Source organism: Thunnus albacares, chromosome 1 (genome assembly GCF_914725855.1).
Source record: "Thunnus albacares chromosome 1, fThuAlb1.1, whole genome shotgun sequence".
Taxonomy (NCBI): Eukaryota; Metazoa; Chordata; class Actinopteri; order Scombriformes; family Scombridae; genus Thunnus; species Thunnus albacares.
The window spans coordinates 3,646,162-3,673,117 of NC_058106.1; the positions used below are offsets into that span (position 1 = coordinate 3,646,162).

Consider the following 26,956-nt stretch of genomic DNA (forward strand, 5'->3'; position numbering starts at 1 on the left):
TGGGAGAAAAATGGAGACACTTTACTGTTGATAAATCCTTACTGCTTATGGGAAAAACTATTAAGTTTGTCCTGAAGATGACACCAGAGGAAAAGCTTTTGTCACCTCAAACATTAGCTGTGCTTTGTCAGTCTCAGGTGTACTTAGGCTCATCTGCGCTTTAAGACTGCGGACTGACATGTCACTACATAACAGTACTCTTTATGGACACAATATTATGACATATGATACACTGTATTTGCATTTTGTACTGTAGTATACTGTATTTGTATTTTTAGCCCCTCTAGCAGTGTGACTGTATAGAAGGCAATGTCAGTCTGTCACCATGCAGAGTGAAATATGGATGTATATTAAAGTGAAAATATGGATGTATTAGGGTGAAAGGCGGAAATGCTCAATATTGGAAATGAGCCAATTTGTCTGCGCAGTTCACGCGCAGTGTTGGCCCCCGTTGGCACGCGCGCACTGACGCATGCGTAGTAGGTACCGACGAATTCCGCGCTGAAAAGGAAGGAGCTAGTTTAGCGGTGATACAACCAAAGCAGCACGAACTATAACAGCGTCTACCCAGTTACTTTGCTTTCGAGCATCGTGACATAGCGCAGAGTTTGGAACATGGCCGATAAAGAGGGTAGGTTAACTAAAACCACACAGTGTTTAAAGCGGTGGCCTCGTGTGCCGCTTTGTGTACGCGCCGCGGCCGTTTAACCCTGTCAGGGGCGCTAGCATAATATGTTAGCATAATACGCTAGCTTTGTAAAGTCTTATGAGCAGGTTTATAGGTTTTAACAAGCCGGTTTAAAGTGTTGAAGAGAACGTCATGCCAAACCTCTACTCTCTAAGTGCGGTAGACATCCAGTTCACAAAACAGCACTTGTTTAAGTTTCAACTTAAGAAATAGTTTGCTTGTTGTTACTCTGCCATCACCCCTTTCACAAAAATACGCCATGGGGATGGCAGGTAACAGCAACCAGTTTTGAATCAAGGGAAGAACGTAACACAGACACACGGCTACGATTCCTAAAGATATGTCCATCCGCCATCACAGAGTAATGATGTGCTGATAGTGTAATGTATAGGCTAGACAGATTTGATCGTGACTTAAACAGCTCCACACGCTGAAGCTTGTGGGGGGGCTGGTTGAGAAAATGTGGAAATGGAAAGTGAGTTATAGTAGTCACATCCTAATAAAGCAGTTCTGTTAAGGAATAAGTTATCTGAGCAGGACACTTTAAATGAAAACCTAATTGCTCCAGTGGAGCTGCACATTGGCCAGCATTACCAGGCTTGTACTGTATGTACCTGCTGTATATGCTTATTCAACTTTCCCTGAGTAACTCAAGATCAAAATGTACTGGTTGGGGAGGGGGGTGCAATGGGTGCTATTAATTCCAGTATATACCTGTAACCTATGCCACATTGTTCTGCTATAGTGTATGACGATGCAGTGGAAGAAAGGGTCATCAATGAAGAGTACAAGATTTGGAAGAAAAACACACCTTTCCTGTACGACCTGGTGATGACTCATGCACTGGAGTGGCCCAGCCTTACTGTCCAGTGGCTTCCAGATGTCACCAGGTATTTCTGATCTATCACATCTTACAGCTCATGGCTTAAATCTCAGCAACAATGTTAACAGGTGTCTGTGAGGCTACTCATTACAGCCAATGTCTAACAGATCTAGCTGTGTAGCATTCTGGCTCTGTTGTGGAGACTGGAGATGATTTGCTGCCTTTCTAGCTTTGTGCCAATGTCCATGCCCACCACCTGTGTGACCAGAGGGTCTCGCTCACAAATTCCACTCTTTTTTTTTTTGTTTGTTTGTTCCTATCTTCTGTGTTTATGCACTGCTGGAGTTTTCCTGCAACATCTCTTTGTCTTGGTTGTCTTTTGAGTTGGCAAATAGCATAACTGTGGAGTTATATTTGTGCCTCATTCTTGCTGTGTTTATTAACTTTTACCAGCTTAATGGTTACTGTTTAATTGACACTGTTCAGGATATCTAGCTAAAGATAAAGGCTTGTCTGGAGTGAATTACAGCCATGAAGCATCTGTTACCACATCTAAATGAGCTGCATACACATATGCTTGTATAACTGATCAAATGTTGGTGAAACAATACTAAACTATATTAGAATTGTGCCTGCTGAATAACAGACACTGCCTGTGAAAGGTTTCCTGTGGACTTTGAGACCGCAGTGGAGCTGTAAACTGTAACATAACTCACTTATGATGCTAAATGAGCAAGAGAGAGGGAGAAGTGCAGTGGCAGTGATTTTAATCACAAGAAATGCTCTGCTCTAATGTTAGAGTGAAAGGCAAAACCATAGATGCTAAGTGTGACTAGTAGAAAATTAAATTCATGTTCATTTTGTGGAACTCTGCAGGCCCGAGGGAAAGGACTACGCCGTCCACAGGCTGGTTTTGGGAACCCATACATCAGATGAGCAGAACCACCTCGTCATAGCCAGTGTCCAGGTACCAAATGATGATGCCCAGTTTGATGCCTCGCACTACGACAGTGAGAAAGGAGGTAAGTTTTACTTAAACCAAAAAGCACAATATCAACACCACAAAGTTTCCCACTTGGAGTTTTTTTGTAAGCTAAATACATAATGTACATCTGAAAGACCTAACATTCCTCACTACTGTCACGTGTGCTTGTGCATTATGGTAGAAAGCAAGATCAAAACATTACACCAACAGTGGTCTAATAGTCCACAGAGTGCCTTTGACCTCACCATTAAGATGTCGCTCATAGAGAAAGTCACCAACAGTGACCCATCTGCAACCTAGAAAAGTTTTCCTCTTGATACACAGGAGCAACAACCTGTAAACAACCAGTCAAGCTCGGTTTAATTCCCAGCTGTTTCTACTCCAACTCAGTTATGACAAATATAGGAAAAGCTTATTATTGGGGTCAACAGCTTCTCCATTCAATATGATATAACTTAAACAAGCTAAAAGGACTTCAATGAAGAAAGAAAAAAAACTAATGTGTGGAAATGCATTACTCAGGAAATGAACTACAGTTTGTTGTGTAATGAATATTGTCAACTGGAGAAAATAACTGTCCAATCAGAGCAGTGTACAAAAATGATGTCCTTAAACCAGCTGTATGTGAGAATAAACTGATTTTATACAAGCTCAAACCTAAATAAAGGCTGGATTTTTTTTTGGCATATTGCAAAGTGATGTGCTTTAATATGAAGATGTAGGGCTTTAAAACCTTTCATTTGGTTTTAGTTTTACAAAACAGATGCAGAAAGTGGTTTAGACATTGATTAGCTGAGACGTTTTGTATTGTGAGAGAATGAATGAATGAGTCATGTTCCATTCTATGTGAGTGCTGAAACTGTCTCACTCTGTCTTCCAGCAGGTATGTTGATGGACGCCCAACTGTGTGTAGGTGTGCTGAAGGCTCACTGCTTCTTTAGTGTGGTGCCAGAGGTAGTATTAGTACGTTAATATGGCTACAGAACAATTTAAAGGTACAGTCCAAGTCTTAATATCAACACATACAGAGCCAACCAAGTTTACATATCAGAGTAGATGGGTAAAGTAATAGTTTACTACATATTGATTTGTTTCTAATCATGCAAGTTCTCTTTTTATTTATTTATTTTTGACAAGTCCTGCTTGACAGATGTGGTGATTGAGACTTTTAAGGTGTTAAAATGCTGTAAATAGAAATATCTAGATTCAACACATCAGGTGGTTTTAGATGTTTGTAGTATTAGTGAAATCTTTTTACTCTACAGGTTGATTTTTGGGAGGGGAGTTATTGAGTTTTTACTGTAGCCTGACCAATACTGGATGTTTGATGTAGATACTGATAGGAGTTTAAAAAAAATAACAATGATATATTGACAGATAGGAATTCTTTTTAAATCAACATATAGCAATCTTGATACATATCCTTTAGATTTATTTTCTTTTACGATACATTTTACAGTTGACAAATCAACATAGAAAAATAGAACCCTCAAACAGCAACTCTTTATCTGCCAACATGACCTGCTAAATATAAAGGAAGAGAAAGGTTTAACCTGCAGTTTTCAAGTGTCAGGTGTCCGTATCCTACCTCGGATGTACTGAAGTCTGATTGTATTCTGTCGTCAGAGTTCGGTGGATTCGGTTCAGTAAGTGGGAAAATAGAAATCGAGATCAAGATCAACCATGAGGGAGAGGTGAACCGAGCCCGTTACATGCCCCAGAGTCCCTGCATCATCGCCACCAAGACCCCCACCTCTGACGTGCTGGTCTTTGACTACACTAAACACCCGTCTAAGCCAGGTGGGATCACTGCTGTACTTATATACTAATTAATACATGCATCTGAATGCTCACACTCTGATGAATCACACATCACGAAGCTGAATGTGGTGTGTATTTTTGTGTTTTTTTTTTCAGATCCCAGTGGGGAGTGTAGCCCTGACTTGAGGCTGAAAGGCCACCAGAAAGAAGGTTATGGCCTTTCCTGGAATCCCAATCTCAGCGGCAACCTACTCAGTGCCTCCGATGACCATGTAAGTGACTAAAACTAAAACCTTACTCACTGCTTATCCAGAGCAGAGCAATTTATAATAGTGACTTTGAAAATGTGTATATGAGTTAGAAGGGTCCAAATGTGAGTTCAGACTGTAATCTTACCTTCATCTATGTTATGTCCAGGTTTTGTTGAACCTGTTCATTCAATTCAAAGGTTATTATGGAGGCTGTAGTGTGCGTCCTGTTGAACTGTGTTGGGTTTTATACTGAGAGGTGTCTTTCTAACTCATTGATATAAATGAGTTGGATGAAAGATTACATACATCTCAGGTAAAGGAATACAATTTGACAGCACCATAAACTATAGCCTCCAAAATGTCCAGAAAGCAATTTCAACAAAAGCTTTACTTTATTCCTATTTATTTATTTATTTATTTATGTTCTTGTGGTAAATAGCACAAATGCGAACTTGCTCAAACATCCTGTAAAAAGAGACAGGCCTGAACATCAGAGGGAAATATTAGAATATAATAATAATACATTCAATTTGTAACGTACTTTTCATTCATAGTGAAAGTCAAAGTGCTATCCACTTGTATGATGCAGTGGATACTGATGGGTGGTGTTGATAAAGGGGTACATGAGCTCATCTGGTAAGACTGTGAAGATACAGCAGGAAAAAAAAAAGTTAGGGAAAGACTGGAATACAGTCCAGCAACGACATACTTGGAAATAAATGGTGATGATAGATTATGGCTATACTCAGTGATGCAGCATGCTCCCATCCTATAAAAAAATTAATACCAACACCCTGTGCTCCCCACTCTCATTTCTCTCCACAGACCATCTGTCTATGGGACATCGGGGCCGGCCCAAAAGAAGGAAAGATCGTGGATGCCAAGACCATCTTCACCGGCCACACAGCTGTGGTGGAAGATGTTTCCTGGCATTTGCTCCATGAATCTCTGTTTGGCTCTGTGGCTGACGACCAAAAACTTATGATGTAAGTGACTGATACAAATAGGCAGTCTGTTTGTCTGGTTTTGATTACAGATCTGACCCTCATGTTTCACCCCCCACCAGATGGGACACTCGGTCCAACAACACATCCAAAGCCAGCCACTCAGTAGATGCTCACACTGCTGAAGTCAACTGTCTGAGCTTCAACCCCTACAGCGAGTTCATTCTTGCCACTGGTTCTGCTGATAAGGTAGAGAAGAGACAGAAATACACAAACCCGAGACCCCGACCTCACAAAACAGTAGTTTTTTTTTAAAGGACAGTAGATATTGCCAATTTCAGACTGATAATAAAAAAGTAGCTTTGGGTGAAATCTGTAATAAATATTGAATGCTTTGTGTTGCTTTGTTTCTCTCAGACCGTTGCATTGTGGGATCTAAGGAACCTCAAACTGAAGCTCCACTCCTTTGAATCCCACAAAGATGAAATTTTCCAGGTAAGTACTCAAATTGCCTCCAAGTGCCAAGCAAACACGACATGTATGAAAATGTGCTGTAATACATGTTAGTCAAACACAGATTCAAATGAAAGATGAATATCAGTCTGCTGTTAACCAAGATGACAGCCAACGTGATGCCTAATGAGTCATAAAAAGCTAAAATGCAATAGTGATCCACAGTGTAATCACTGTTAACAGATCTACCTGTAGTTGGAGTATGAGTAACATCTTCAGCAGGCAGTAGGTGATTGGCTGATGTTCTGCATCATTCTGAAACTGTTTTCTGAGGTGCAACCAAGCCTGATGTGATTTTCTACTGCTATATGAGCACTTTGTTGACCTGCCAGTGTCCAACTGTCCAACTCATTAGGTACAATGGTCTCCTCACAATGAGACAATCCTGGCCTCCAGCGGTACCGACCGACGTCTCAACGTCTGGGATCTCAGGTAACAACTGTCAGCCATACCTCACAATCCATGTCTTTATATTCAGCTTTGATTGGGGATTCTTTCATTGCTGCTCAGGAGTTTTAGGAAAACATGTTCAAGTGATTAGTGTACAGCAAACACTGTCTGCTGCAGGATGAGCACAAAAACTACTCATAAAATGAAAGCATGCCAGATATGATGATGTCCATTAATTATTGCCACTGTAAAACTGAAGCCATCTGGACTCAACAGCAACATCTCCCAGCTGTCATGTCTGTTAAGGTCACGGTCAATTATTTACATTTAGACAAGTATTGTAAACATATCTACAAAGTGTGAGACAAGAACTGTTCATCTATGAGCAAAACAAAAATGGCATCTTTGTTATTTTGCAGTATATATTGTGTGACACAACTCTGATTTGCATGATCTGAATGTCTGAAGGTTTTATGACATTTAGTTTTGCTTTCAGAGGGTGAAAAGTACTTTTGTTGTTGTTCCATATTTTGTAGACATGATCTCATAATGTCTCATGTTCTTATCTATAATGAATGCCTCTGGATAGAAACAACAGGTTTGATAAAGGGAAAGTGTTGTACTTACTAGTGGTAGTTCAATAACTAAACTAATTAGTCCTTTTTATATATGAAGTAGCCTTTAAGGCCAGTAAAATATAACACTAAAGCATCATAATAACTTCAACTAACTTAAATGATCTGCATGACTTTGTGCCGTCAGTATGGATGTTGGTCAGGTGACTGAGTATAGATTGATGGGTTTGGAAAAATCACAATAATGTAGCAGGCAATTAATAATAATTTTTTTATTGTTGTTATTAATAATAATATTTTGTGGTCCATAAATACATGACCAATCTTTTTAATAAGGATCCCTTAAATGATTTTTTTTCTGAGTGGAGCATTTTCCAGGGTTAAATGAAACTGGTCAGTGCTCTCTGGTGGGCAAACTGTAATGGAGACACTGTTGCTAAGTGACCTCAAACATATTTCTGTATTGAAATGTATTGTTAGTTACGTGCTGACATAAACCAGCACTATCAGTCAGTTTCCCACCGTAGAAGCATGGAAGCTTGATAACTTGTTGAACATATATGGATCCCTGTGTGATTAGTTAAGATAAAGAGTAAGATTGCCTGTTAGTAGACTATACATGTGGGTGAAAGTGTAGTCTTGATTGCTTTGAATAAAACAAGTTGATGAATGTTAAACAAAACGTTAAAAACTTGATTTTACACTCAATTCTTTGTTTTCGTTGCTTAGTAAAATCGGGGAGGAGCAGTCAGCAGAAGATGCTGAGGATGGCCCACCAGAACTGCTGGTAAGTGATATCCAGAAGTCAAGATCACTGAGCCATGTTACTCAAACTCACATCTGATATGAATATATCAGTGGGCATGAAACTGTCCTTCACATAAACACAAACAGCAGTGCAGGTAATGTGATATGAGAGCCTTTCAGTACTACTACTATACCAGTACATCTAACTTCATCACAGAAGTCCATAATAATTCACATCTACTGGTTGGTCAGTGACATTGTAACTGCCCACTGAGGAAGAAGGTTAAACCACCTCACAACCACTTCTGGATGTCTGTCTCTAACGTCTTCTCTTCCTCTCCCATCAGTTCATCCACGGTGGCCACACAGCCAAGATCTCTGACTTCTCCTGGAACCCCAACGAACCCTGGGTCATCTGCTCAGTGTCGGAGGACAACATCATGCAAGTCTGGCAGATGGTGAGTACAGCTGCTGTCCATCGCTAAACAAACACACTTTTGCTAACTGAGCTAACTGACTGTTAGCTTAGCACTGTTAGAATAAAGCCATTTACTAATTGTTGTGCACATTGCTCTTTTGTTTGGTGAGCCTGGTTTCTAATACCGAGGCAAACGTGAGCCATTTTCATCTTTCAGTGTTACAAATCTGCCTTTTTCTTTTTCAGCCACTTTCATATAGTTTGAGACACCAGAGATGTGTGTGTACATAAATGCTTGTGTGTGTCCTGTCATCCTTCAGGCAGAGAATATCTACAATGATGAGGAGCCAGACACTCCCGCGTCAGAGCTGGAGGCCCAGGGATCATAACCCAGCTCTGCATGACTCTCTCCAGGCACAACCCCTCCTCCATCCCCTGAGCTCCAGACCCAGCCCAGCCTGTCGTTTCCCTCTCTGGCTTAACTCCGGTGCAAAATGAAAAAATCTGCTCTCCACATAAACGAGTAATGTGCAGAGTTAGAGAAAGCTTGGATTCCACCCTTGCTAACAGACGGTTGGATTCAATTTCATCTTGCTTACACCTCAACATGGCCCAGGTACCCCAAAGCGCTTAAGCACTTGGAATAGTTCTGCCATTGGTCTGCAATGGATGGGATTTGGAGTTTTCTACCTGCTCAGGTGGTAGTGTCTCCAGTGTTTGGGGGATGGGATATAGTGGTGAAGGGGGTTTGAAGACTGTATGTGCACAGAGTTACAGTAACTTATTGTTAGACCTATCAGTTCATTTCAAAGGGCTCATGCAAGGAAAACACAAGTGTTATTTTCCATTTTGACAAGTAGCCAGAAACCACTAGACAGTATGTATGTAAGGAAAATCCAGACGATGGACAAATTTGATCCGAGCATCGAAATGCTTTCAGGAAACTGATCTACATGTGTCTAAATGGTGTGATTGGTTCTAGGTTAACCACCCTGGTCATGTTCAGGGAGGCTTTCTTTCATAACTTACCTTTTATTTTTGTTACATAAAACCATATTTAGCAGACACACGCTGGCTGTCCTGTGAAGAAACATTCCCTGCTGTTTGCCTCAGTTATAACCTGGAGCCTCCTTGAGGTACATCAGACTTGTCAGTATTTGGCTTGAGTGAAAGGTGTGGGACTAATTTAGTGCACTAGAGGGAAACATGTCTGTCTTTTTTTTTTGCTCTCCTCTTTCTGTTCTTACATAATGTGAAACTGCCATGTTTTGTTTCCTGCGCCACAAATTGCAATAAAACTTTTGTAACTTCTCAAAAATAGCTTCTGATTTGTCAGTATGAAAACATTTCCTCAGACAGACGTATTCATTCTGCATTTTGAGAAACGCTGCACACACAGATGACACTTTCTATATGACAGACACAATAATCAGAGCAATGAAAAAAAACACATTGCAAATTCTACAAAATGTTTATTGAAAAGCAAGACAGGACTTTAAGAACATTGTACAATCAAAGAAGGGGGTGTGGGCTCATCTTTTTTTTAGTAAAAATAAAGCTCTCTGAAGCTATGGTGACTCAGGCCTCTTTCACAGTTAGTCTCACCTGCAGAGGTAGATTCTGACATTACCTGAGAGTCAATCTGGGGCAACGCCAAACAAAGAGGAAATAGATGCTGAAACCTTTCACAAGTCTTCCCCTGTGACTACAACTGTCCTCTAACCCAAAAGAAAAGTACGCACACACACCGCCTGACCCTGTACGTGTTCACATCAATTTAGATTTTTTTAATATCTGAAGAGAAATTTACAAAAAGGCCAGGAGAGGTCAGATAAAATCAACTGGACTTGAAATGCAACGTCTTGCATCTTAAACACACCCGTTCCCTTAATCCATCTTCTGGATATTACACCCGATCACAGACCCAGGTTGTCTGTGTACATATTTGTTAAAGAAGTACCACCTCTTATGATTCTTACTCACTTTACATTATGCTGAGTTCAAAAAGGACAGCCTCTTGTGCAACAGACAGAAATGACTCCATTACAGGCTGGTGAGCTGGAATATGGGAGAAACAAGCTGAACACTTTCACCACTATGAGTTTACAAGCAGAGACGCTGATAGTGGATCAGTCTTGTAATTCTACCCACTAATAAAGGACTGGGATTCCAAATGATGAAGCGGTGTTAGCATTAGCATATCAGTGAGAATAACCTGTATATTCACGATCTGCAATACAAGCTGTTGCCTGGGTGACAGAACCTGACAAAAGGTGTGCAACAAAATGAAACTGTTGAATGAGAAAGTAATATGCTGATTGGATCAAAGTGTGAATTAACACTGATTTGAGATGATTCTATTCTTTCAGCTCCAAAACAGAAAGCAGAAATGATTTCCATGACTTGTTTTGATCCTGGTGACGTTAAGAGTTCTGACTGTATCAGGACTCCACACACACACACACACATACTGAAGAACTTCCTCATATTCACCAACTACACGTCCTGTAATTGCTCCTTTTAAAATCCATTACTGATGGAAATCAACACCTTTTTATTCAAACTCATTACAAAAGGAAAAATCACATTCAATTTTCTTCCAGTAGAAAGTTTTAAAGATGACAGGGCCCGTTATTCTGCTGTACTAAATGTTTTCAAACATAATTTACATTAAAGAGTTTGTCAGTGAACAAACATGTTTCAGAACTCCTGACTTGGCTTTCATCTGTACACCCTGTTGAGCTGACCATATGGAAATCAAATCATATGCTTCAAAAAAAAAAAAAAAAAAAAGATCTGAATGAGGGGATATATTGTGAAGAAGGACATTTGCTGAGCTGTCGTCTCTAAAATGAATAACAAAATCCTTCATTTTATTTTGAAAGTTATAGATTAGTGATAGAACTAGATTTAACAGTTTCCCTGGAGGTGGAACTATTAAACCAAAGTTTAAGTTACAATCCTACAAATTTCAGTCCTGATGAATTGGGCAATACCTGTGGCCACTGGTAGTTCCAATAATACAAGTCCTAGTTGTGTGTGTAATGATGTGGATTGACCACTGGGGGCAGCAAACACACACTGAGTGTGAACTAGAACAGAAGAGCAGCAACTGGTGGATCTAATCACAGACTCAGAGGATTCACGTTCTTATAATAAAGCTAAACTAAAAAAAAAAGACAGCCGGCAACGTCGTCCGGTAAAGTACGACTGAACTCACGATGGAACGTTCACTCACACATTGTGTGAAATGTTTCTGTCTTCTGCGTCTCGTCCAGTATGTACCGAATGTCTTACGTGATTTATTTTACCCAAAATATGATAATACGCAGAAAACTTCTTTCTCATAACACTATAACTTTATTCTCATAATTATTTTTCTCATAAAATTACAACTTAATTTTGACTTTTTTAAAATTCTGACTTTCCCTAATGTTTCAACTTTATTCTGGATTTTTGTTTAAATCTCCCACAGTGGCCCTAACACGGCGTAGTCTAATCTGAGTATTGCACAGGAAATATGGATTCCACCACTATCTATGAGAATGTCATTTAGAGGAAATGTGAGAATGTAAATATGAATGGGGTTTGATATAATGAAAATATTAAGGATTCTAATTTTAACGACTACACCAATCAATCCTCCTCATCAACCATCCTGGACTCAGCCTGGTGTACAGTCAGCCCTCTCTCCCACCCAATAAAACAAAAGGAGAAAATGTTTGTGACTTGTGGAAGTCTCCAGCTGTCAATGGGTCGATCCAGTATGAAGCTCAGTATGAAGCGTGCCGTAGATGAGTAGTCGTAGCCACTCAAAGTTCAACGTTTAGCCCTTTTAGGTAACTGTTTAACAGGCAGACTGAGAAGAAATCTGGTGGTAGTGTTCAGGTGGGAACATCAGCTGTGTGGCTGCTTTTCCAGCTGCTTTTTGTCAAACATGAGAGGTGGTCAGATGACTATTTACAAAAAATTTTTTAGTTAAATTTTGATGTGCAAATTTGCACTGTTGACCAGTTACAAACCATCTTGACCTTTGATTAGCTGTAACCTCATATTAGCGAAGTGCACTATCCAATTTTATATAAGCCTCCTCTGCCACACTATAAACTGCTCTACAGAGGAGACGTGGTTAGCAGGCAGTCACGAGTCAATGGTATAAAAGTTTCTCTCAAATTATCTGTTAACTTTTTTGTCCAGTTAGCAACAGAGCTAGCTAGTAGGGCTGTCACAGCTTCAAAAAAAAGAAAAGTCCAAATGAAACTGAAAGCATGATTTGTCTGAGTTGATTAAAACAGAAACCATGAAACGTGTCCTTAACTCCATTAACAACTGCTAACAAACACGTAACCACAAAGTCTGCAGTTTGATTCCATCAGTGGACCTTTGTGTCATTTCTCATGTCTCACTCTACTGTTGCTATCTAATAAAATTCCCAATACAACATTTTATTGATGGTACCTGCTTCTTGCAGATGATTAACGATTAAATTTAAGTTCATTTTTTAGAATAAAAACTTGACAGTTCTACTAGCTATCTTGCTAACTGGCAATTTGCAATTTGTGGGCCATTATAGTTGTCTAGTTGTCTTTCGTGTGTTCCCAGCTAGTTAGCATGTTGTAGGTTAGTTAGTTACTACTTTACCAAGCTTCAAACCAGAGCCACCGATTTTGAAAGGACGTGCAGATTTCACTGGTCTAATCGGGGGAAAACTTTAAACTTATTCACAAAGTGATATGATTTTTTTTAATCTAACACCCTGTGGCCGATACAGATGACAAATAAGCCAAACTTGTTCAACACTATGTCCAGTTCCCTCAGATCACATTCTGACTGCAAGGCTACATTGATAAAGAGTGAACTCCAACAATATGCACGTGATATACCCACTTTTAAATTGAATCAAACTTGGGGAGACGTGACACCGCAGGGAGACTGTCAAGAGAAATAAAAAGGCCAATTTGACTCTGAACAGCTTCAATTTTGACTGCATGGAAATTTCCTATGAAAATACAGTTATGGTAGAAAACAGGGAGTACGAAGTGCTCGCCACAAAGCCAATTATTACAACCAATGTAAACGTGGGCAAGTTTTAGAGTGGAATCCTTGATACAATCATTTTATTCTTTAACTATCGCACAAAAAGATATTGGTTCAGTTACAGTGTAGAAACCTGGAGACAGAAGTCTAGAATTAAAAAAGAAACAAAAATCCCTATCTCCACTGAAGATGGTTTTTCTGGCTAGTTATGGAACTAGGCTGGAGGTGTGTGGAGCCCGACTATCACACCCTTCTCACCTACACACACACACACAGACTGTCGGCTGCTTCAGTCCTGCTGTGTGGTTGGTGTTTCTGCAGGCTGGCTGGGCGTGGTCGTAGCAGTAGTGGTTTTGTCAGTAGCAGCCGGTGTGGGGTCCAGTTCAGGTGGTCTGGGAGCTTGGTGGATGCCCTCTGACTCCAGCCCGTTGCCCTGTGCTGAGCCGTCCTCTTCTTCATCTTCCTCCTCCTCCGCCTCCTCCTCCTCCACCACCTCCTCCTCATCCTCCTCCTCGTCTTCCTCCCCGGCCGACAGCTCCTGTGGCTGGTCTTCGGGAGGCGCCGTGGTCTCCTTGTCTCCTCCTTGCTCCTGGAGGAGGCTGAGCCGGTTGTTGAGGTCGTTCCTCTCCTTCTGCAGGGCTCTGCACAGCCTCTCCAGCAGCTCCAGCTTCCCCTGCAGAGCCTTGAAGTGACCGTCGCGCAGGGTTTTCTACAACACGACACAAATGTGAAGCTTATTCTTTTCTTTGGAAGCAGACGTTCGTTCGCTAGCTTTTTCTAGAGCTTTCGATCCATCTCAGTCTTCATCAGCAGGGAGAGCGTTATCTCCACGCTCACTGAGGAAACTCCATCCGCTGATAAAGATTGTGGAGAAAGCTCCAGAAAAAGCTAATAAGTTTCAGACTGTTTAAGGGGTTTGTTAGCATGAAGGAAATCCTGTATGAGATTCCCACTTCAACACTGACAGATACTGTCACATATAAACATCTAACTAAAATCAGCAACATTAACAGCATCAAAATGTAATCAAATTGAATGTTATTATTCCATTCTATTCTAAATCAGGCTCAATAATAGTTAAATGCTACATTAATCATGCTAACATGCTAGTGTTTAACCCAATAGCAGGCTGACACTGTGTTTTGCTGCCCTCTCTGGGTGACATTTATGTTGCAATGGTGTGTTTACAAGTTTGCTCTGTTGCACCTGTAACCACAAGTTAAACCACTGGAGGTGAAAACCAAGATCTGCGGCTGCTGTTAAGATAATGTTAACCATCAGCCTCAGGTGTTTAGTGCTAATTAGCAAATGCTAACAAGTAAACTAAGATGGCTAACCCCACCTTTCTGTTTGTGCACATATTAAAAATGTCAGCTTTAGAGGTGCTGGTAGGTGTATTTTTAACTATGGACAGAGACAGGCTAGCTGTTTCCTCCTGCTTCTTGTATTTATGCTAAGCTAAGCTAACCACTCTGTACTTCACACACAAACATGAGACTGCATCAGTCTTCTTGTTCACCTTTGGGAACAAAGCAAATAAGCCAATCACCCTAAATGTTAAACTATTGTTTCAAGAGAGAGTTGAGGATTATAAAAGTCACCTCCTCAGCCATCTGCAACAGGGCCTGGTTGTTGCTCTCCCATTTGGTTCTCCACTGTGTCGTCTCCTTCTCCAGCTTCTTGATCTTCTTGGTCATCTAAATGTAAATAATAAGAGTTAGCAGCGACCAGGGAAAGTGAGCGGGTCAGACACTGACAGGAGGATGAGCTGGTTCTTGTCCTCACCTTCTCCATTTCTTGTCTGAAAGTGGTGAAGACCTCATTGCTTTTAGCCAGAGTGCTCTGAAACTCCTCAAACTTGTCCATGTACAGGGAGAGCTGAGAGACATGAGACAAAACCGGTTTGAAACCTTTCAGCTGGGACAATAAGTAAAAACACATGGCTTCTATATTCCCAGTAAAGAACTACAGTGTCAGTCTGCGGTCCTAAAATGAGATTAGAGAAGATTTGAGAACAATCTAATGCAATCCTAAGTGTATACACTTTGTAAAAGCTGAATTTATGGCAGAGCTGTTGTATTGGATTGCATTAGATTGCACAGGTGTTCCTAATAAAGTGCTTGGTGGGTATTTCCCTAAGTCAACTGTGAATTTTGTTTCAAAACAACAAAGAGCTGGAGGGACAATTTGGTAAAAAAGTAAAAAGCAAAAGTTTGAATAAGATGGGGACATTGTTGTTTGTCATGTTGCTGTTCAATCTTTACATGTTATTCCAAAAGGCTGTGAGCACACAAACTAAAATCCCCTCCACTCCATGGTTTCAGAGACAGATATCTACAAATCTGGACAAATAAAATGAAAAACATCTGCATGGTGAATGAGAAAATGTGCTTTTTGTGATCCGGTTGAACTGACCTTTTAAAATAGACTTGATCAAAATAAAGCACATTTTGCTGATTCAAGCACAATCAGTTCCTCTATTAGAAAGTGACACTTTCACTCACTACTACTGTCAGAAATTGTCCAAAAAATGTTCCTGATCCACCAGGGAAACGTGTGTGTGTGTGTGTGTGTACTTACCTGTTGCTTGAGCTGTGTTTCTTGCTCCTTCATCAGCTCACACTTGCGTCTGGACTCCGTGGCGTCCTTCAGCAGCTGAAGCATCACAACACAGTCAGTTTACAGGTAGAGATTACAGAGGAACTGTCTAAGCTTTTATTTCTACTGGTTTACTGCTGGTATTTGGTGATGGGGGGGGGGGGTGAAAAGGAACAGGCACGCAACATGTACTCACAAAGTCTCTCTCTCTCTGCTGTTTCTCCTCCACTTCTTTCATCATCTCTGTGATTCTCTGCAGCTTGGCGTCCATCAGCTGCTGCTGCAGCTCCTTGTGCTTGAACACTGTGTCTATGTGCTGCAGGGGGGAGACACACACGTCACATCAGACGGGATGAGCTGCTGTGATCATAACCGATAAAGCTACGTTATCTCATCTTTCCCGTGCTGAAGTGAGGAAGTCTTACCTCCTCTCGGAGCTCGTACTGCTCGATCAGCTTTTTGAGCTTCTCGGCCAGCTCCATGTTCTCCTGCCTCAGCTTGGTGTTGTGGGAGCTGTGCTGTTCCATCTGCACCTCGATGTCGCTCAAGGTCATCTGGAAGTGCAGCATGGCCTCCTTCCGCTGCTCCTCGTACTCCCTGGACCGCTGAGCGTTCTCCTCCTATCGGGAGAGGGAAATCTGTGCTATTCACGCTGGCAACAACTGACATCACACGAGGAGAGAAACACGGTGCTCTGGACTGCACAAGAGAAGACACATGGACGACTTCAAAATGCTCCTTGATAATCAGAAGCTCCAAATCTAAATCAAAAGTTCCTGAATGAACATGTGTTTATAATCCCGACCCTGAGGAAGCTTTAAACTGCACTCATTCTGTTCTGTAAATATTTGTTTTTGTTAATAGCGTACTGGCCAGAAACAAAACAATATTTTTCTCTGGAAATTACATTTTAACAAGTGGAAGTCGTCTTTTATTCCAGGACTAAACAGCTGCTCCTACAGAGAGTGTTGTATAGTAGGTTGTTTGTAGCCTTGATGTTGCTAGGCTAGTAAGTGTCTTCCAGTCCATTTATAGTGAGTGTGTTAGAGTCAGTTAGGGCTCATGTAATGTGATTTTCTGTGGCAGGAGGAAATAAATTCATGACGAGTGAAAACAACGTCTTTTCCAGCAGAAACGCGGCATGAACTGAATCATCTGTCAAACAGCTGAGAATTACTGCTGTCACACATGATGAGCAGCTCGATCAGACAGACCGCCAGAGAAAATCATTATAATAAATAAAATCAAATATTTTGACTGCTCCCAAGAGCCTGACAGAGCGTGAGTATGAAACTAATCGAAAAGCCACACAAACCTGAGATTTACACTCTGCTTTAATGGAAGTGATTCATTAGTATGAGAGAGAGGGCTTCTAGGATGAGGACTCTCTCCTCCTTGGATTAATAGTATCTTTTCCAACAGGCCTGCTGTGAAATTATGCTTGCAAAATTATTTTTCCCAAACACAGGTGGTGAAAAAGGAGGAGGCCGCCTTTACATGTGGTATTATGGTAATAGTGTTTGTTTGTGAGTGTGTGTACCTTCAGAGTCTTGTTGTGTCTCTGCAGCTCCCTACAGAGGCTCTCCAGCTTGCTGCGAGCCAGGATGGCCTTGCTGTGCTCCCCTTGCAGGTGGATCTTCTCCTTTACGATCTGAGATTGCTTCTTCTGCAGGGCCTTCAGCCGTTTCTGCATGCAGCGGCTCTCCTCCAACTGAACACACAGTAAAAAAAAAAAAAAAAGATTACATCATGTTTTCATTCATTTTATTCTTCATTTTTCACCCGCTGACCTCTGGAGAAGCACAGATAACTATGCTTCATGTACAGCGCCTATAAAAAGCACCGAGTGCTGAACTTTTTGGTGTGTTCGTACAGCATTCAGTCATAGTGGATGTTATTAGGCTTTTGACACTGATAAGCAAAAAAAAAAAAAAAACTACAACTTATTACAACTTGGGTTTTATTTTTGTAGCACTAGTGATCAGTGATAAGACTTTACTCTGCAAGTTAAACACAGCAACATTGCTATAAAAAAAGTCCAACGGCTAAAGAAACACGAGGAGTCAGATGATGAAGTTTGGTTAACCAACTATTGAAATGATCACATGAAACTGTCTGTTGTCAACACCCGTCATAGTTTACAGACCAACTTCCTGCTTCAACCTTGTCCTACAGTACTTATCACCATAGTGATCAATGGTTAGATAGTCTGAGTTAACTGTTAGTCTGTTTACAATCTGTCTGATCATGTGACTGCTCATGTTTTTGCACCCTCAAACCCATTTTTACCAATTTCACCACAGATCTCAGCGATTAACCTGTTCAGTACAACCCAAGCAAACTCACGCTGGAACAAACCAGTTTCATTTCATCTAAAAGTGAAACCGATTTCATTGAGACAGAATGATTCATCTGTTGGACTGTAATAGAGCTGCAACAATAAGTCGATTTGTTGTTGATCGCCAGCTATTTTGAGTCATTTTTTAAGAAGAAAATTCTCTGATTCCAGCTTCTCAAATGTGAAGATTTTGTGTTTTTTTAGTCCTCTATGACAGTAAACTGAATATCTCTGAGCTGTGGACTGTTGTATGGCAAAAAATATAACAATATAACAATAAAATAATGGACAGATGAATCAATAAACATTAGTTGCAGCTCTAGATATTTTAGACTGAAGTTCTGCTCACTGCAAGTCACACATGAAGTTGAGAGAAAACAGTTTATCTCAGTCTGATTAACACACTGAATCACCATGTTGTTTTCACCTCATCATTCGGTCTGACATTGTGTTCATGTTATTCAAAAAAATATGCTGAAGTCAACTTACAACAACCTGTGCAGCTGTGTTGATCTATTTTCCAGGCTGCGGTACGGGACAATGATGTCCCGGTTCTTAATCCCACCTACAAAGCTCCGATTGGCTCGGCTATTTATCCGACCCAGGAAACAACTATCAGTGAGCACGACGCCAGACCTTTTTCAATTGCTGAACAAATGTGAGATATGCGCAGAGACTCAGAAGTCAGGAACCGGGGCAACATATAGCAGAGAGGTTCAACCACTGGTTAGTTAGTCCTGTTTTTCCACGTCTGGCTATTCAAACGCAGATATTCAGATATTCAAACTTACCAGATCTGCGTATTTCTTGCACAAAGCAGCCAGTTTCTCCTCGGGAGTGGCTAGAGAGTTCAGGGCCTGCATCAACAGAACAACCTCCTTCCCTGTAAGATAAACCAAAAGCAAAAATGAGTCACTAGTGTTAACAGTTGAAAGAAAAAAACAGCCAAGAAAGTCAGCACATAAGCAGTTTACAGTCTTTATGCTAAGCTAAGCTAACTGTCTGCTGCCTGTAGCCTTATAATTACCCAGCACACTGTATATGAGGCTGATATCAATCTTCTCATCGAACTCTTCACCAGAGGGCGAATAAGTGTATTTCTCGAAATGTCCAACTATTACTTCTCTCTGTGTATTTAAAGGAGCACTGTGGAGTTTTCTTGTAAACAAACAAACGCAGGTTTAGTGCATCTTTGAGATCTAACAGCTGTGTTGAATGCATTTTCCCTCCTAGCGTGCAGTCTTCTTGTCTGTCTTTGTTGGTGCATTGCTGCTGTTTCTTGGCTCATTCCAGCCACAGATTAGTGCAATAGTGTGAAACCATTGGCAGGACTGTGTATTGCATCACCTGAGTACACATGCATGTGCATGATATGAACAAAATGACCCCACTCATAAAAACTGCTCCACAGTGCTACTAGAGATCGCAAAGTCCACAGAGTAGCGTTCATCCTGTGCTGCTGCAGCCTTCACGTTTATCTCACAGGATTCAGACTTGTGCTTTGTTGGGACGTTTTCACTGAAACGTTACAGGTCCGAGCTACTGAGACTGCTGTTGTTTTGAGACCACGGTGTGAAATTGTCATCACATTTAACGAGCGGCCTGTCTGAACGGGGCTGATAAGATAAAGAGTGCTGAGTTCTTACCGAAGGCCTTGTCCTCTGCGGTCTTGTGGTCTCCTCCGGGGTCGAGCTCTGCCTCCCCCAGGTCACTGGGACTGTCCTCTCTGCCCGGAGTCTCCCCCCTCTCCTCCTCGGCGCAGCACAACCCCAAGCCGAACTCTGCAACCTCCTCCTGACAACACACACACACAGTTTTCTCTACCATTTATAAGACGTACATGCAGATCCTGAGCATTATTTCATAGTGTCTAAGCCAAATGAATGAATTTGATGTCAGGAATATTGTTTCATCAAGTCTAACCCTGTTCTGAGTATAGAGATTAAGAACCAGACCAATAAGGACTATTGATAAGAGTAGCAGTATTGATAAAATCCTAATCCTACCCGTCTCTACAGCTGGCTAGTGGCTACACCCTGACTAAGCCTTGTTTTACTAATGTTACTTTGTGATTAATATTTCTACGGCGCACAGTGTTTACTTCAGGACATAGTGTTTACTTCATCAGTGAGCATATTTGTTTCACTTTTCTTCTTGCTTATGTCTGAGTACAAGGTCAAAATCCTACAACCTGTTTTATTTATAAATATTGTAACTATAATGGTCCAAAATGATGTGAAAAGCCATACTTTTTGGCAAGTACCATACATTTTTCTTGGGGGAGAACACTCAAAAATCCCCACCAAACGAGGGTTTGAACACACAGCTGCAACCCTTACTTCCCTTTTTTTCCAGCCTCAGTTTCCCAACTGCTCTGATTCAAACTGATGAGCTTTCTCACCTCTGTGGTACCTGAGGGCTGGGTATCTTAACAAGGGTATCAGTAAAAACTGGACTGAAATTTCTGGTTAGATTGGTAATCAGGCAAAAGTCTTATGGTTGCATGTTATAAGACAACATTTAAAACCTTTTTTTTTTTTTTTTTTTTAAATGAAAAAGGTTTTTGTATTAAAGTATAGTGCTGTTGGTACCCAAACACAGACATTTACAAGTTTCGAAACATTCAAAAACAGGTCACTTGACAGCAGCATTAATGAAATTAAAGAACATTAAAAAAACAATACACAGAAACACAAAACATGTAGATGATGTTTACCTGAGAAGGGCTGTCCAGTTCAGGTGGTGAATCACTGCCTCCGACTATTCTTCTGGTCGCCACATCAATCTCACAAACTCCTGCTGTCTCCATTAGTCCTGATCACAAGCTAGAAATGCAAAGGAAATGTATGTGTGACATTAATTTAACATGAAACATTATTTTAATAGGTTACAAGGCGAGCTAACTTGTATTGTTCTTTTTAGATTAAGTATGTTTGCAAAGTTAAATGTTCTATTCAAAAGTTGAACTAGTGAACCCTCTGCTTTCTTCAGGCTTCAGTCATTATCAGGATACTCTTCACACTCGTGATAAATGTCGATATTGGTCAATATGGAAAAAATGATCATGATCATATTTTTTGGCCATATTGCCCAGCTCTACCATATCATGATATTACCATATCCAAAATCTAAGATGATATCTGGTCTCATATCACAATAGCAATAACCCTAGTTTAGTTCAGTGGTTCCCAACCCAGCAAAGGCTGGCTCAAATACTGTAAGTGGCAGCTAGCAGTGGCACTTCCAGTGGCAGCCTCAACTGCCACTGACCTGTCACTTTGAATTGCCTTTGTGGATTATCCCATTCAAATAAAGTAAACTGTACTGAAATTGAAGCAATTATCAAAATTGTGACTTACAGTTTTGTGCTTCTCTAACTGGCGAACCAGTTAAGTGGTTAATATTTAGCAGTTACTAGTTACAAGTGGTACAGAATCAAGGACCAGAGCACACACCAGTTGTATATGAAGTGTTTGCTTTGGTTTCCAGTTAGTCTGAGTATATATTTTAAGATCTTAATATTGGTTTTTAAGTCATGAACTTTCCCCCAGGCTTTATAGTTGATATGCTGCCAAAATATGTCTCTTCTAGAGACCTCAGATCCAGAGACTAGCTGCTCACACTGACAACAGCAATTCAACAATGAGCTGCTGGCGACTTATTTACCAGAGCACATACACATGAAACGCCAGCAACAGCAAGAGTTTCTGAGCAAGTTCTGGCTTCATTCTTCACATTCTTAGTTTCTATTGCCAATACATGGAAAGTAAAATAACATATTCTTTCACCTGCTGTTTTTTCTCTAAGCATTTAAATTAGAATGTGTCTATATACTGTATTGTTAAAGCTGTGAAATCACTAAGCACAAAACAGAGAGATGATCAAACAGTCTGGTGGCTGAAATTTGGCCATCTCTTACAGTATGTTTCTCACAATGCAGTAGACATAGGAGAAGGGGGTCACTATTGTTAAACCAATCTCGGCCTGCTCCACTTGTGTCTGTCTTTTGTATGTGAAACCTCACCACTTCACAATCACAATGCACATGTAACCACATCGACAATCAGACTTGAAATATTCCCCCAATATAGACATATATGTTTATATGTAAAGTCTTTCAGCATTTCTGAAATAACACCTTCAAAATTGCTGAAAGATTCATCAAGGAAACCTTGCAAATTAATGCAAAAATCACGTCATGGAAATGGTTCTTCTAGCAAGTCTAATACAACATTCACGACTGTTAACATTCATAAACACCGGAATTTCACTAGCAGATGCCACAAACAGCGGCAGTTGCCGTGGTGTGTCCTTGGCATCTCCTCAGCAGCAATGGCAGCTGCCACGGCAAGTCAGTGGCAGCTGAGGCTGCCACCTGAGGTGCCACTGCTAACTGCCGCAAGTATACCTAGCCGCAGCATGCAGAACGATGCAGCGTTCAACGTCAAACGTTTAATCCCACCCACCGTGATTTGATTGGTTTAACTGTTGAATTAAACATCAATTTCATTGGTTTGGACTTGGCTTTGGGCAGGGTTAAACAACACAGTCAGTTCATAAAATGAAAAGGACCTACCAGTATACATTACTTAGCTAACAATGTCATGAGGGGAACTGCTCCTCTGTAAACTCTGTTTTGTATTTTAAACATAATGATCACTTTCAACCATGAGTCGACAAGTTAAACATCCATAATATACATCTCATTAAACCAGCATGCTGTGGCTACTTGTCTTCCATAGGGTTCCAGTCATTTTACCCGCCTGTTTTCATCCAAAGGGGAGTGGGGCTGCAACGTAGACCCTTTTTACAAGACCATCTACACAGGTGAAATGTAACTAAAGTACAATTACTCGAGTACTGTACTTTTACTTCTTGTACTTTACTGGAGTATTTCCAGTCTATGCAACTTTATATTTCTACTCTACATTCAGAGGGAAATATTGTACTTTTTTACTCCACTAAATTTATCTTACATCTATAGTTACAAGTTACTTCTCAGATTACAATTTTTCATACCCTTCCTGTCCAGTGAAAACTATGTATCTCTAAATTCAGAATGTTTGTTATAAACTGAAAAATTAAGTGTTCCTTTATGAGTTGAGAAAATTCTACTTCTAAACTTAAAAAAACCCTTCCTTCAACATCTACAGCAGTAAAATGCAACATACACATTAATGCAGCAGTAATATTACAAACATTAGATATGATAGTAAAACACTGACAAGGACAATTGTTCTGTAGAATGAGTACTTTTATTTAAGTTAAGTAAATTTTGCTGATCTTGACCATCTTGTTGACTCAGGGGTTGCAGGATAGTGACGATGGAGAGACAGTAGTGTTATCAATGGTCAGAGATGGTACCGTGTTGGCTTGTAGAAGGAACTATTTACATTTACAAGTGTATATATCAGTGGAGAGGTCTGCTGTACCCTGCTTACAAGCTTCTGTGTGCATGTGGTCAGTTGAGAAACTCTGAGCACTGAGCTGAGGGCCTTGCTGATCAGTGCAGAGCTTCATGAAATACTCCATATTCTACTGTAGATTGAAGGAAAAGAGGAATTCCATGGCCTCCGGATCCTCCATCCTGGTTGCCGTCAATATTCTTTGTGGGTCTTCCTCCTTCAGAGAGAGCAATTTCAGCTGTTTCACACCACTCAGGAATGTCGACTGGTTGTTCTCAATATACTGCATGGCAGTGTGCATGTCCTTAATGACTGCAGGCTCTTAAAACACAAGAGTGAGGGAATCAGCAGACATGTTACAATGCAGACATATTCTTGCAAACAGCAAATACTGTTTGGAGTGTAAACATGTAAAACGTGTAATTTGACGCCACTTCAATGAAATTATAAAAAAAAAATGTAATATGACATTTAGGCTATGTTTTGGTCTCCATACTGGTGTTATCTACTTCATTAAGTAACAGCAGGTTTCTCTGAGGATACAGGCTCTTGTCTCTAAGCTAAGTTGTCAAACACCAGCTACAAGGTTTCTGTGTTTACGTCAGAAGGATTTTGCGCTGGAGTGGCGTTCATAGCTAGCTAGCATACAAACACAAGCTTAGCCAAAAAGGTCATATTTCCTCCTCTATTAATATGAACAATTACTTTAGTCTGCTCTGTTGATCAATATAATTAAGCAAATCTGATTGAAATGAAGATTAGCTAGTTAACTTGTCAGTTAGCTACTTCACCACCGAGCTATGACTACTATTAGTAGTACTAGTAGCCTAGTAATAGCTAGCACCCCAGCTAGCTAATGTGTGAAGTAAGTCAGTTAAAAATGTAGATAATAGCCTATAATAAGCTCTACATGAGCCAAAGTCTAAATGAGTAATTTGACTATAACAAAAATATAAAGTGACACTTACGTTTTGTTCTCCATACCCGCGTTGTTCTCCATAGACCAACTAGTGGTGTCACACTCGACGCTCACAGCTGGCATCCAATCACAATTTAACCCCGCCCAAATTCGACAGTTAAACCAATCAAACCACAGTGGGTGGGGTTAAATGAACCCCATTCTGCAGGCTGCAGCCAGGTACTCTTCCGCTACTGCTGCTCTGTCTTTCCCAACCTGGGGGTCAGGCCCCTTCAAAAGGGTCATCAGATTAATCTGACAGGTAGTGAGATGGTTAATGGGGAAGGAAAGAAGAAAAAGTTCTGCTAATTTCCCAATCTGAATTCACTTTTTGGATTTATCTCTTTTGAGTTCTTTGAGCCTAAAATATTTATTTAAATGAAACCATCTGAGAAGTTTTGAGAGGAAATCACTGTTTAGTGGGAATGTGACAAGTTGTCCAGTAGACACTGCTTTTTTGTAAGGGGTCATAGGCCAAAAAAGATGGGGCCCACTGATTTAATCTCTAACCCTGTTAACAATGTTAATCTGAAATGTAACCAGTAACTATAGCAAACGGATTAATATAGTGAAAAGCACAATAATTCCCTCTGAATTATAGTTTAGTAACCTCGTAGAATAAAGTAGCACAACATTGAGATACTCAAGTAAAGAATAAGTAACTCAAAATTGTTACTACAGTACTTGAGTAAATGTACTTAGTTATTTTCCCTCACTGAACAGAAGTCCACCACGTGTGTACAGCAGCAGCTGAACGTGCAGCCCAGGACACACACATCGCGGGTCTGTTTCAGAAGAGCAGAAATCAAACGAAACACCCTCTGATATGAAAATAGTCGCATACCAAGGTTTTCCAAACCACTCAAAATAAACACACCTCGAGTGTATCCAGACGAGTCCTAACAGCTTACAGTGTCAGTCGCCTCAGACCTACAAACACTCTCTGGTTTACTGCTAACTAGCTTCAGCTGCGTCTCTCCAGCAAATCACATTACGCTTTCCAACAGGTTGAAGATCGCTTAACGTTTCGTGTAAAGCTATAAAACGTCACGACAGTGGACTGATACAAAACACTGGTAACTTGCGGAAGTAACTTATGATGTAAGCTAACGAAAAGGAGCGATGTGAACTTGGAAGTTACCGACATTGACGTGCATCAACCTGTCTAACACGTCTGGTCTGCCAGTGTTGCTCCTGGCAGTGGCAGCGCTCAGTTAAAACAGCTAGCAGGAACACAAAACATGGAGCTAAGCGCTAACCTAGTTGCTACGACGTTAGCTACTCGGGTTCGTGTTGTTCATTTAATAAACACAAAACCTTAGGAGGATTTATTCAAGGGAACGAAACAGCTTTGTTATGTATGCCCTCAGCAAAAACGGCGCATTGTGCATTGTTTTACTATTAGCCACTTAACGCCAAGGTTTCCTGATCATCTCTGGCAGTAAGAAGTAACATTATCCAACTTCAGAAAGTTGAAAAAATACATGTATACGCAACGATTAGAGTATTATTCTTAAGCCGAATTGAAAGGTTCCCCATTCTAGATTTTAAAAGTATATAATTACTGTAGTTTCAGCTCTGTATTTTTGCAGAACAGCAAGGTAACTGTTAATGTTAAAGATTATAAAGGGAGTCTGGTGTGACGATCTGGCGGCGGTCATGTTAGCTAAACGCACACCAAGCATTTGATTATTTATCTCTGTGACTAAACTATCCTTAACATTTGCAGTGTGAGTGGTTTTGTTCAGACGTGCCAGGTGTTACCTTCTGTAGAAAAGGACGTAGCTGGTTAATTAGCACACATCAAGCGTGGGAATGTAAATCATATTTGTAACGTTAGCTTACATTAGTTTGCTAAGTGCTAATCCTGTGCTAACAGCTAACTAGTTGGTGGCTAGCACGAGAAGTTTACTTCGGCAAATACAACATGTGTGATAGCAAATGTAACAGTTACACGCTCAGGCTGGTAGTGGCAGGTCAGATACTGCCTTATAGTTCTGTCAAATCAACACACAACAATACCAGTTTAGCAAATGTTACTGAAATAGCTGGAGCGTTTACCTGTTTTCACTGTAGAAGCAGGACTCAGGTATCAAGTGAGCTGGAACTGTCAGATAACAAGTACAACGTCCGGTTAAATCCTTTCAAAATATAACCCTTGTCAAACGTGTCCAAAGATTGTACGAGTAAAACATTTTATTGCATTATTCAGCGAGTCTTCTGAAACAATGTTACAACACTAAGTACATCAGAATTCTCAGAACTCAAATATGTGGCCCTAATCCTCTTCCGTACGTTTCTGTTAAGCAGGCAACAAAAGAGATTATACTGTTCGTCCACTGTTTTAAAATCATAGATTTACTCTTAGGCATTGATTTTATGCGATTTTTAAAATAGTAATGATAATAATAGTAATAATAGTAATATTATGATTATGATTATGATTATGATTATGATTATTATTATTATTATTATAGTAAACAGTCAGCGTCATCATTTTTAAAATATAATAACAGCCACCATCA

General features: G+C 40.4%; 2 protein-coding genes across 5 annotated transcripts; one reads left to right on the plus strand and one right to left on the minus strand.

The window, feature by feature from the left end:
* Positions 1–464: 464 nt before the first annotated feature.
* On the plus strand, positions 465–9,413 carry LOC122982577 (histone-binding protein RBBP7). 2 transcript variants are annotated; one of them, XM_044352089.1, is made up of 12 exons: positions 465–631; positions 1,434–1,578; positions 2,388–2,533; positions 4,123–4,296; positions 4,414–4,529; positions 5,334–5,494; positions 5,575–5,701; positions 5,870–5,947; positions 6,321–6,397; positions 7,660–7,717; positions 8,025–8,135; positions 8,416–9,413. In XM_044352089.1, exons 1-12 carry the CDS (start codon positions 616–618, stop codon positions 8,482–8,484), a joined length of 1,278 nt encoding a protein of 425 aa, XP_044208024.1. In that variant the 5' UTR covers positions 465–615; the 3' UTR covers positions 8,485–9,413. The 2 variants fall into 2 exon arrangements, with proteins under 2 accessions (XP_044208024.1, XP_044207943.1); XM_044352008.1 differs by having other exon boundaries at positions 466–631; positions 4,120–4,296.
* Positions 9,414–9,547: 134 nt separating this feature from the next.
* txlng (taxilin gamma) lies at positions 9,548–26,599 on the minus strand. 3 transcript variants are annotated; one of them, XM_044351729.1, is made up of 11 exons: positions 26,493–26,599; positions 20,785–20,893; positions 19,715–19,862; positions 18,860–18,951; positions 17,271–17,441; positions 16,156–16,350; positions 15,927–16,046; positions 15,713–15,787; positions 14,918–15,010; positions 14,734–14,829; positions 9,548–13,841 (listed from the first exon to the last, which is right to left on the minus strand). In XM_044351729.1, exons 2-11 carry the CDS (start codon positions 20,875–20,877, stop codon positions 13,422–13,424), a joined length of 1,503 nt encoding a protein of 500 aa, XP_044207664.1. In that variant the 5' UTR covers positions 20,878–20,893; positions 26,493–26,599; the 3' UTR covers positions 9,548–13,421. The 3 variants fall into 3 exon arrangements, with proteins under 3 accessions (XP_044207664.1, XP_044207818.1, XP_044207743.1); XM_044351883.1 differs by lacking the exon at positions 26,493–26,599 and adding an exon at positions 26,196–26,461; XM_044351808.1 differs by lacking the exon at positions 26,493–26,599 and adding an exon at positions 25,309–25,726.
* Between the last annotated feature and the right edge of the window lie 357 nt (positions 26,600–26,956).

What these genes read in the sequence shown, in the direction of transcription:
- LOC122982577 (XM_044352008.1), top strand. An exon ending in TAAACACCCGTCTAAGCCAG is followed by an intron (nt 4,297 to 4,413) that starts GTGGGATCACTG and finishes TTTTTTTTTCAG; the next exon opens with ATCCCAGTGGGGAGTGTAGC. An exon ending in TCATGCAAGTCTGGCAGATG is followed by an intron (nt 8,136 to 8,415) that starts GTGAGTACAGCT and finishes GTCATCCTTCAG; the next exon opens with GCAGAGAATATCTACAATGA.
- txlng (XM_044351729.1), bottom strand. Translation starts at nt 20,877, where the DNA reads ATGGAGACAGCAGGAGTTTGTGAGATTGATGTGGCGACCAGAAGAATA. An exon ending in AACTGGACAGCCCTTCTCAG is followed by an intron (nt 19,863 to 20,784) that starts GTAAACATCATC and finishes GTGTGTTGTCAG; the next exon opens with GAGGAGGTTGCAGAGTTCGG. An exon ending in GACACAACAAGACTCTGAAG is followed by an intron (nt 16,351 to 17,270) that starts GTACACACACTC and finishes CTCTCCCGATAG; the next exon opens with GAGGAGAACGCTCAGCGGTC.